At 41.8% G+C, this 12113-nt stretch overlaps 1 protein-coding gene across 2 annotated transcripts in view; it reads left to right on the top strand.

Moving 5' to 3' along the window:
• LOC117515326 (nucleobindin-2-like) overlaps nt 1-12113 on the top strand; it is a 73359-nt gene that overhangs the window by 4307 nt on the left and 56939 nt on the right. For both annotated transcript variants that reach the window (XM_034175826.1, XM_034175827.1), the window contains one exon: nt 2916-3050. In XM_034175826.1, coding sequence (XP_034031717.1) covers nt 2916-3050 — 135 coding nt within the window. Of the gene's footprint in view, nt 1-2915; nt 3051-12113 lie in introns of those variants that run through there.

Below are 12113 nucleotides of genomic sequence, written 5' to 3'. Positions count from 1 at the left end.
TAAGAAATTGGCCAGATTTCTAGAAATGAGAGCTGCTCCATCCAAGTGGGATGGATGCCGTCGCTCCTACAAGACCAGGTTTTCCCCAGAAGCTTTGCCAATTATCTATGAAGCCCACCTCATTTTTGGACACCACTCAGACAGCCAGCAATTCAAGGAGAACATGCGGCTAAACATGTCACTCCCGGTCTGATTGGGGAGGGGCCCAGAGAAAACTACAGAGTCCGACATTGTTTTTGCAAAGTTACACACCGATTCAGTGTTAATTTTAGTGACCTCCGATTGGCGTAACCGGGTGTCATTACTGCCGACGTGAATTACAATCTTACCAAATTTACGCTTAGCCTTAGCCAGCAGTTTCAAATTTCCTTCAATGTCGCCTGCTCTGGCCCCCGGAAGACAATTGACTATGGTTGCTGGTGTCGCTAACTTCACTTTCTCAAAACAGAGTCGCCAATAACCAGAGTTTGTTCCTCGGCGGGTGTGTCACCGAGTGGGGAAAAACGGTTAGAGATGTGAACGGGTTGGCGGTGTACACGGGCTTCTGTTTAGGGCTACGCTTCCTCCTCACAGTCACCCAGTTGGCCTGCTTTCCCGGCTGCTCGGGATCTGCCAGAGGGAAACTGGCAGGGAAATAATACGAGCAATTTCAGATCAGAGACTTTCCAAGTGATTTACGTGATGCCACAGAAACATTAAATGTTCGAATGCCAGATATAGACTTTAAATAAATTAATTAAAACATATTTATTAATTACATAAGGCAAGGCAGGGGTGGTGACCAAGTGGTTAGTGCGCTTGGTCTCAGTGCGGAAGGTTCCCGGCTCAAACCCCACTCCTGCCTATTTCTCCATGTAATGTGGAGTTGCATCAGGAAGGGCATCCGGCATAAACGTTGTGCTAAGTCAACATGCAGTTCCACATTGGATCTGCTGTGGCGAAGACAAGGGAAGAGCCGAATGGATTTACTTTTACTAATTATAGAAGGCCAAAGTAAGGGGTGCAGCACAAAATGGGGCAAGTTAGGGGGCGAGTGCTAGAGCTACACTACTCATAACAGAAACAGGATATGTTTTAAAGTTAGTTTTAAATAATTCAACAGAATCCGACTTTATGATATCCACCAGTAGATTACTCTACAAGGAACGTGCACAAAAATCAAAACTGCTATATCTTGACAACTTCTTTTCAACCTTATAAACACAGAGTAAATCAACATCCTGAAACTGCAGGTTAAGATGAGATTATGCACAGACATTCAGAATTTTATAGGTCAAAATCAGAACATTTAAAATTTACTCTCACTCACAGCTGGAAAGCATTCATGGTTTGGGACCTATAAATGTTTCCTATTTAATATCTTCTGTATTTTTTTTTTTTTTTTTACAATTTGTCATACCTTTGCCAACTGTGAGAGGATGAAGAAACTATGGAATTGCTACTATATATCTTTCTCTGTTTTTGTACACAATATTTGACAAGGTACAGAACATATTTTGACTTAAAGGCTTGGTAGGAGATTATTTCTGAAGCCTGTGTTGGTTAGATTAATTGAAATCCGCTTTACACCTCAATAGCAACCAGTTAACTAGAGCACCACACTCATAGAGTGCAAACCTCCTCCAACATTCGTTTCCAATTTAACAAATTTTTATCTTGGAAAAAAATAAACATTTTTGGTAACTCATCTTCATATTAAAAGCGCGAAACTGTGCATGTGTAATTTTATTCAGTAAGTACATAATATCATTGTAAATATGTTTAAAATACATGGATGACACAAGAAAGTGAAAACACTTATTTCCAGTGTGGCCCATTTAAAAATCAAATGACAAAATAGAAGTAATAATAAAATATAACAACAATAATTAACATAAAAAGATTACATAATTAACAGGAAATAAAAGGGTTGAGTTCTTCTTCTAAGAGGTGTTTAGATCTAAGGTTCTAAAAACATTCTGGACTCACACTCCTTTCCAACTCATTATATAAGCTTTGCTTAATTTATTACCACCCTTGAAAAAATGTTATTTACCTATTTTATAAACACTACCCAATCTAGAGTCTGTGGATCCCCACGGGCAACACACTAGTGGTTTCCTTATTTCTACTGGACAGGTCAGTTAATTATTTTGGTAATATATTGGTGTAGTTTTGACTGGGACAAGCGGTGATGTAAGATACATCAGTGTTTTGTAGTTATCAAAACAACATATCTAGTTCTCCATACCTGTGAACAGGCAATGCACATTTTTGTGCTTTGGAGGGAGGTCTGAAAGAAAGGACTTGAACTTTTATTAACCGTGTATTTTCAAAATATTGGTTGCTCCTACTGGTTTTCCCAGAATCTCTTTCCAGTTTCCAGTTTTTGTTAAATCTTTGAATTAAAACTGACAATCAGCAAGCACATCATGATTGTTAAATTTCACAGTATTATAGTTGTGCAGAGATGCAACAATAATAGTAATAATAAAAAATTATCAGTTTCTAATTACTTAAAATTATAGATCTGAATGTATTGTATGATCTTTGTCTTTCCCCTCCTCTGTGATGGTGATATTTGTGTTAAATTTTCTCCATACATGCTGGTGTTACACTTCCATCTCTCTCAGCCTCTTCTTTTTTTTTTAATCTTCAAGTCTTCTTTTTCTTTATCCATCCACCTTGTTCGAGCCTTCCTTTTACTTATCCACCTCACTCGAGCCTTCCTTTTACTTATCCACCTCACTCGAGCCTTCCTTTTACTTCCCTTGTAACTTTCATGCTCACCCTTGTTTTATTGACATATTTGTATCACCTCATCACTTCCAAACCACCTCACCTTACTTTCCTGCATTTTCATAGATCCTAGCCTTTATAATCATGGATAACCTCAAAATAATAACCTATTTTGATTTTTGTATTCATCCGTCCAGATGCTGATGGGTAAGGACTTGGTCGATTGTGGTCTGGTTCTACTTACTTTATGGTTGTGTATCCAGTCAGTGCCAATCGCTGTGGACAAGAGTGCTGTAAAACCCACAGAGGACCTGGATGCACCAGGAAGTGTTGTGAGTCAAGCCGACTTTTCATGACCAGCTGTCATATACTGAGTGCAGTGTGAGAAAGGCGTGTGGACAGCTACTGCTTTAAACTTTTTATTCTTAACTTATATTGTCTGTTATCTGTTCATTCTTATTTATTTCTTGTCTTTGAGAGTCTCTACCTCAGTTTTGTTGTATTTGTGCAATGACAAAGATATTCTGATTCTTCTTCTGTACATGAAGGATGTTACATTTAAAGAGGCCATATTATTCAGCTTTTAAATCAAATCAAATCAATTTTATTTATATAGTGCCAAATCACAACAAACAGTTGCCCCAAGGCGCTTTATATTGTAAGGCAAGGCCATACAATAATTACGGAAAAACCCCAACGGTCAAAACGACCCCCTGTGAGCAAGCACTTGGCGACAGTGGGAAGGAAAAACTCCCTTTTAACAGGAAGAAACCTCCAGCAGAACCAGGCTCAGGGAGGGGCAGTCTTCTGCTGGGACTGGTTGGGGCTGAGGGAGAGAACCAGGAAAAAGACATGCTGTGGAAGAGAGCAGAGATCAATCACTAATGATTAAATGCAGAGTGGTGCATACAGAGCAAAAAGAGAAAGAAACACTCAGTGCATCATGGGAACCCGCCGGCAGTCTAAGTCTATAGCAGCATAACTAAGGGATGGTTCAGGGTCACCTGATGCAGCCCTAACTATAAGCTTTAGCAAAAAGGAAAGTTTTAAGCCTAATCTTAAAAGTAGAGAGGGTGTCTGTCTCCCTGATCCGAATTGGGAGCTGGTTCCAGAGGAGAGGAGCTTGAAAGCTGAAGGCTCTGCCTCCCATTCTACACTTACAAACCCTAGGAACTACAAGCAAGCCTGCAGTCTGAGAGCGAAGCGCTTTTAAGCAAACAAATATACCAGGATGTTTTCAGTATGAAAAGTTTTAAGCCAAAAATACCCCATAAGGCCCTTTTCACTGCTGCAATACCATATTTTTGGTACTCCAAACCACAACTGCGGTTTTCCATTGGGCAAGGAGTGGACACTTTCAGTTTCTGATCCCTGTTCTGAACTTGCCAGATTCTAGGAGCAGAGCTACTGCACTGCTGATTGCTGATTCGGTATTTCAGTGTTTCCCATAATGCCCCTGGCGGCTGTCTTGGCTTCCCAGAATGCACCGTGGTGCCAGAAGAGTTCCGCTGTCTCACAGCGCATGTAAACAATGGCAAAGTGAGGATGTGGATGGCATTAATTTAAGGAGTTCACAGGCCATTATGATGATTATATGTTCTTCTAAGTTGAGAGGGTTATCTAGAGGAGATGTAGCACTTGTGATGGACTTCTGCTGTGCCCCGATGTTGTCTTATTGTCCATACTTCACAAGATGTGTTTACCACTGTGAGTGCTGAGCTCCTGACACCGGAACTCTGCTGAAACTGACCTCTCGCGTGAGTCACGGAACGCCAGATGGCACGAGATTCACAACTGCGAAACATCGAATAGGCTACATTATGAGGATGCTACAGAGTGCTGGTGTCTGCTGGAGTTTTTCCTGTTTGTAAGTAGAAATATTTCCACATTAAATGAAAGCTGCACAGCATGAACTGAAAAAACAAACAAATTCAAAAGAATGCAGGAGCTGCTCTATAATGTGGTGCATACTGTAGCTCGACATTGACATTAACAGCTCATGGTACACAGGTAGAATTTACATGATAGTTAAAAAAAAAACAAAGATGAAATTGTTGGAAGCATTGCTCAGTATAACTGGACTGGGTATTTTGACATTCCTGAAAAGCAGCTCCTGTTGACTAGAGCAATTTTATGTATATTATAAAAAGGGCCCTCGCGGTTCCTTTTTCATTACATAAACTGCAGCAGGACAGACCTTTAATAAGAGAATGAAAGAAGCAAAATTCCACCAAAATTCCACCAACTTCAAGAGCTTATGTCCTTAGAGTATATTACAGATCCATGCATCTCTTCTAATGAGTGGCAACATGGGAGCCTCTAAACACCTCTCAAATGATCTGAAAACAAAGATTGTTCAGCATCACGGTTTAGGGGAAGGATACAAAAAGCTATCTGAGATTTCAGCTGTCAGTTTCCACTGTGAGGAACATAGTGAAGAAATGGAAGACCGCAGGCACAGTACTAGTTGAGGCCTGAAGTGGCCGGCCAAGAAAAATCTCAGATAAGCTGAAGCAAAGGATGGTGAGAACAGTCATAGTCAACCCAAAGACCTACAACATCATCTTGCTGCAGATAGTGTCTCTGTGCATCGTTCAACAATACAGCGTACTTTGCACAAAGAGATGCTGTATAATACTATAATGTAGAGGAGGCCTTTCTGCGTACATGCCACAACAGTCGCTCGGAGTATGCTAAAGCACCTTTGGACAAGCCAGCTTCATTTGGAATAAGGTGCTGTGGACTGATGAAACTAAAATTGAGTTATTTGGACATAACAAGAGGCAGTATGCATGGCTGAAAAAGAACACAGCATTCCAAGAAAAACACTTGCTACCTACAGTAAAATTTGGAGGTGTTTCCATCATGCTGTGTGGCCAGTGCAGGTACTTGTTGAAGCTGAGGGTCACATGGATTCCAGTCAATATCAGCAGATTCTTGAGAACAATGTTTATGAATCAGTGACAAAGTTGAAGTTGTGCTGGGGCTGGATCTTTCAACAAGACAATGACCCTAAACACTGCTCAAAATCTACTAAGGCATTCATGCAGAGGAACAAGTACAATGTTCTGGAATGGCCATCTCAGTCTCCAGACCTGAATATTGCTGAAAATCTGTGGTGTGATTTTAAGCGGGCTGTCCATGCTCAGAAACCAACAAACCTGACTGAACTGGAGATGTTTTGTAAAGAAAAATGGTCCAAACTTTTGTATATAACTGTATCATTGGAATTATTCCAAAAAAACAGGATTGTAGACACAGCCACTTTGCATCCTTTTACTAAATTCCTTGTCAATCAGATAAAAAATGCTCCAAATTTAAGGTGAACAAACTAACAGACAGACAAATGAAAACTTAGTGTTACACGGACATGTCTTGTTGAAAAGGTCTTTTAATTTCACTTTTCACAACTGATTGAGTTGCACTTCCCAGCCACCGTATCACGGCGCAAACACTTCAAATTCATTGGCTGAGAGTGAAGAATGGAGAAATCATACTACACAGACTCCGGGTTTTACGCGCGTTGTGATGTGCACAGACACTCATTTTGTGCATTTAAACAGTGTTTTTTACACCCCTTTTTAAGAGCTCCATTGCAGTGTGATAAATGGTGTATATTTTTGACACATTTACTGCACATTTAACGGTGCCGTCTTTAATTGTTGTTGTTCGGCTGCTCCCGTTGTTTGATTGGGGTCGCCACAGCGGATACAGCCAGATCCGCACTGGTATTTGGCACAAGTTTTATGCCCTTCCTATGCCCTTCCTGACGCAACTCCAGTGTTACCTGGAGAAACACACACAGCTGCTGGTGTTCCAAAGAGGTCTCCCATCCAAGTACTAACCAGATCCTGCACTGCTTAGCTTCTGAGATCTGACGGGATCAGGCCTACGAATCCAGGACATTTGGCCAACCCCCATTTGGCCAGCGGATATTTGGCCAGTGGACATTTGGCCAAGGAGTACATGGGGGGACATTTGGCCAACCAACAATTTTATGTCATACTCTTGACTACTTTCAATTCATGTTTTGGGTAACCACACTTTGCATAACAACGCTTTATTGTCTGTTGATTGACTTTTATTATTATCAACACACACAACACATAATAATAAGAATAATGATGATTTTATCCATGTAAAAGGAAGTACAATAATCTGTGCTTCACTATGTCCTTTGATATGTATTACCTTTACACAGGAAATCTGGGTTTGTGCCGCTGATTGTTAAATTTGATACCCTAAGGTCAATGTTTTTCATTACAAGAGCAGCCCTTGCTGTTGCTGATTTGTTAGTTAACAATAAAAATTGAAAATACTCTCAATATCACACAATACTGTCAATATTACATTTGATAAAAATGTCAATTTCAAGTCATATGAATTTGCATTAGATCATCAATCACAAATTACACGTCTGTTGGCCAAATGTCCCCCCCAGAAATGGCAGAAGACGTGGACATCACCACTTTTTCGGTACATTCCACTGATACAGGAGTTTTTGTCATGGAAAGAGAAGTGGAGGGATGCGCCACGAAGCCGCTCATGGCGTGGACAAAAGCACCTCCGTGTTGGTCTCACAGGACGGTTTTCAGATGGCTTTCAGACGGCTTTCGGTGGCTTTTCAGTCGTGTGACTATCCGAGAAATTGTGAATGAGCTGGACATGCCAGAACATGTCCTGTGAGGCTTCATCACGGTGTTGCTTTGCGCCATGCGGCTCTGTCCCGACGCGCAAAAACACAAAAACTCCTGTAACAGTGGAATGTGCTGTTCATTTTCAAAGTGAAGGCTTTGTTGATCCGGGACGTCGTCTGACTTCCACAGAAATTGCAGAAGACGTGGACATCAGCACTTTTTCGGCACATTGAGACAGACATGGAGAAATTCGCGCATCGGGACGGAACCGCATGGCGCAAAGCAACGCCGTGATGAAGCCTCACAGGACATGTTCTGGCATGTCCAGCTCATTCACAATTTTTCGGATAGTCACACAACTGTAAAGCCACCGAAAGCCATCTGAAAGCCGTCCTGTGAGACCAACACGGAGGTGCTTTTGTCCGCGCCATGAGCGGCTCCGTGGCGCATCCCTCTGCTTCTCTTTCCATGACAAAAACTCCTGTAACAGTGGAATGTGCCAAAAAAGTGGTGATGTCCACGTCTTCTGCCATTTCTGTGGAAGTCAGACGACGTCCCGGATCAACAAAGCCTTCACTCTGGAAATGATCTGGTTGTTTCAGCGGGGTTTCAGCCTGTCAATCGGCGCTTGGAGTGCACCGCACTCTCAGCTGCTGTGGGCGGTCTTTAAACCGGCTGGAGCACTCCTTAATCTGTGTAATCCCCATAAAATCGTCCCTGAAAGCCATCTGAATTTTCCGAATGGTGTCCACCTGGAGGTCTCTCACAGTTTCTGGAAAAATTTGATGCAGCAAAGCTCCAAATCGTTCAGACATTTTATTCGCAATAAAAATCCAACGAGAGGGGTGGACCTCTGCTCACACAAAGCCTGCTCACAGGCGAATGACGCAACCGACAGGCGTGAAAAAACTCACGCATGCGCACGAAGGTTCAAGCTTGACTGATGCAATCACACGTGATTCAAATCCATATGGTTTTTGCAAAAAATAAAAGGTCGGATACTTTTCTGACAGACCTCGTACTTCAAATTTAAGGTGAACAAACAGACAAACAAACAAACCAACAGACAGCAATAGAGCCTTGTCGAATGATGTTGACAAAACTAACAAACAAACAGGGGTGAAAACACAACCTCCACCCAACTTCGTTGGCGGAGATAACAAAACAAGATTTGGCTCTTATTTACACATGCAGTCTGACCTGGAATGTTTGAAAAGGAATGACGAATGTATTGAGGAAAATATTCAGAGGTCTCAAACCGGTTCCAGAAAGGGCCAAGAGAGTGCAGGTTTTCTGTGCAACCACCCACTCCAGCAGGTGATTTTACTGATTAACTGATTCCACCTGCTCAAAGTGATGTTAATCAGTGAAATCACCTGGTAGAGTGGGTGGTTGCACAGAAAACCTGCACTCTCTCGGCCCTTTCTGGAACCAGTTTGAGACCTCTATGCTACAAATGTTGATCTAAATGGTGACACTTTACTTATGCTGGTGCACTGTGTGCTCCAATTATGACACCACAGTGTTTACAACCCCTGGCAAAAATTATGGAATCACCGGCCTCGGAGGATGTTCATTCTGTTGTTTAATTTTGTAGAAAAAAAGCAGATCACAGACATGACACAAAACTAAAGTCATTTCAAATGGCAACTTTCTGGCTTTAAGAAACACTATAAGAAATCAAGAAAAAAAGATTGTGGCAGTCAGTAACGGTTACTTTTTTAGACCAAGCAGAGGAAAAAAATATGGACTCACTCAATTCTGAGGAATAAATTATGGAATCACCCTGTAAATTTCCATCCCCAAAACTAACACCTGCATCAAATCACATCTGCTCGTTGACATTGACCCTATGTCATGAAATTGACCCTATGTGTCTTTTTGCAAGGAATGTTTTCACAGTTTTTGCTCTATGGCAAAATGCATTATCTTCTTGAAAAATGATTTCATCATCCTCAAACATCAGAAAAGTGTCCAAAATATCAACGTAAACTTGTGCATTTATTGATGATGTAATGACAGCCATCTCCCCAGTGCCTTTACCTGACATGCAGCCCCATATCATCAATGACTGTGGAAATTTACATGTTCTCTTCAGGCAGTCATCTTTATAAATCTCATTGGAACGGCACCAAACAAAAGTTCCAGCATCATCACCTTGCCCAATGCAGATTCGAGATTCATCACTGAATATGACTTTCATCCAGTCATCCACAGTCCACGATTGCTTTTCTTTAGCCCATTGTAACATTTTTTTTCTGTTTAGGTGTTAATGATGGCTTTCGTTTAGCTTTTCTGTATGTAAATCCCATTTCCTTTAGGCGATTTCTTACAGTTCGGTCACAGACGTTGACTCCAGTTTCCTCCCATTTGTTCCTCATTTGTTTTGTTGTGCATTTTCGATTTTTGAGACATATTGCTTTAAGTTTTCTGTCTTGACGCTTTGATGTCTTCCTTGGTCTACCAGTATGTTTGCCTTTAACAACCTTTGTTGTGTGGGCCGCCAGAAGAGGAGGTACTGCTGGCCCACCACCAGAGGGCGCCCTGCCTGAAGTGCGGGCTTCAGGCACGAGAGGGCGCTGCCGCCATGGACACAGCCGGGGGTGACAGCTGTCGCTCATTACCTCTCGACAGCTGTCACCCATCTACTCAACATCATCTCATCTCACTCCATAAAGACCAGACGTCATCTCCACCTCGTTGCCGAGATATCATACTTCATAGGAGGTAATACTCTCAGCCTTTTTGTGAGATTTGTAACTCTGTTATTGTGAGAATTTGCAGGAGAACCGGTCGTTTGTGAGGAGGCTGTGCAAGACGGCGCTCCTTTTCAGCTGAGACCGCTGCAACATATTGAATGAGAGGTGGAGGTGGCATTCCCACCGTTGTTGTTACTGGGTGTACGCACACCCACACTTGACTCTTTGTTCTTCGCCAGCAGTACCAGATCCGACAGTCGGGGACGGTGATCACCTGGGAATTCGGGACTTGGCGGCTCCAGTATTCACCAGGTTCTGGGACGGCGGAAATCGTGTGGTTCCGGCTCTTCTCAGGACAGACGTCTTCTATCCTCGAGCCTGCCCACACGTCACCTCTGTGTATTGACTGTTATGATATTCTGTGATTGTCTGTATGTTCGTTGTGCACATTCACAACATTAAATTGTTACTTTTTGGCTCATCTATTGACCGTTCATTTGCGCCCCCTGTTGTGGGTCCGTGTCACTACACTTTCCCAACAACCTTCCCATGTTGTTTGTATTTGGTCCAGAGTTTAGACACAGCTGACTGTGAACAACCAACATCTTTTGCAACATTGCGTGATGATTTACCCTCTTTTAAGAGTTTGATAATCCTCTCCTTTGTTTCAATTGACATCTCTCGTGTTGGAGCCATGATTCATGTCAGTCCACTTGGTGCAACAGCTCTCCAAGGTGTGATCACTCCTTTTTAGATGCAGACTAACAAGCAGATGTGATTTGATGCAGGTGTTAGTTTTGGGGATGAAAATTTACAGGGTGATTCCATAATTTATTCCTCAGAATTGAGTGAGTCCATATTTTTTTTTCCTCTGCTTGGTCTAAAAAAGTAACCGTTACTGACTGCCACAATCTTTTTTTCTTGATTTCTTATAGTGTTTCTTAAAGCCAGAAAGTTGCCATTTGAAATTACTTTAGTTTTGTGTCATGTCTGTGATCTGCTTTTTTTCTACAAAATTAAACAACTGAATGAACATCCTCCGAGGCCGGTGATTCCATAATTTTTGCCAGGGGTTGTAGTATGGTTTCTAATGAAACTGTTGGAAAAGCGCACTACAACTAGCGCAAGTCCCAGTAAAGTATGGTTATGGTCTCAACTTTCAAGTTGCAGTGTAAAAGTGCCCATAGACTCTGATGTGGTGCTTTCTGAAAGACCACGTTTTCAAATCTCTAAAAAGTGACCTGTTTTTGGGCTTTAAATGGAAACGAGTTCCTAATTTCCATGCAGTCTCTCCCCTTGGAATGTGAGCTCCTCTCTACCTCCTTTTAAAAATGCCATGTGGGCATGTCTCACAGATCACGCATGGACATCTGGGCATGGATTTGAGTTACATACAGTATGTAACAGAAGTCTAAAATGAGTCATGTCAAGCCTAGTTTTTGGTCATAGGAGAAGTATTCACAGCCCTTCACTTTTTCCACATTTTGTTATGGAACAGCCTTATTCCAAAAGGGACTAAATTCTTTTCCCCCTGCAAAATTCTACTCACAACACCCCATAATGTCAACATGAAAAAAAGTTTTTTTTTAATTATTTTTTTGCAAATTTATTAAAAGTAAAACTAAAAAAAAATCACATGTATATAAGTATTCATACTCTTTGCTCTATAGTTTTTTTTGATGCACCTTTGGTAGCAATTACAGCTTCAAGTCTTCTTGAATATGATGCCACAATCTTGGTGCACCTATCTTTGGGCAGTTGTGCCCATTCCATTTTGCAGTACCTCTCAAGCTCCATCAGGTTGGATGGGGAGCATCGGTGCACATCCATTTTCAGATCTTTCCAGAGATGTTCAATCGGATTCAGGTCTGGGCTCTGGCTGGGCCACTCAAGGACATTCACAGAGTTGTCCTGAAGCCACTTCTTTGATATCGTGGCTGTGTGCTTAGGGTCATTGTCCTGCTGAAAGATGAACCGTCGCCCCAGTCTGAGGTCAAGAGCACTCTGGAGCAGGTTTTCATCCAGGATGTCTCTGTACATTGCTGCATTTATTTTTCCC

The sequence above is a fragment of the Thalassophryne amazonica genome, chromosome 8 (assembly GCF_902500255.1).
Source record: "Thalassophryne amazonica chromosome 8, fThaAma1.1, whole genome shotgun sequence".
Lineage (NCBI taxonomy): Eukaryota > Metazoa > Chordata > Actinopteri > Batrachoidiformes > Batrachoididae > Thalassophryne > Thalassophryne amazonica.
Note: the sequence above shows the minus strand (reverse complement) of the source record. Positions and strands in the feature narration are given on the sequence as shown.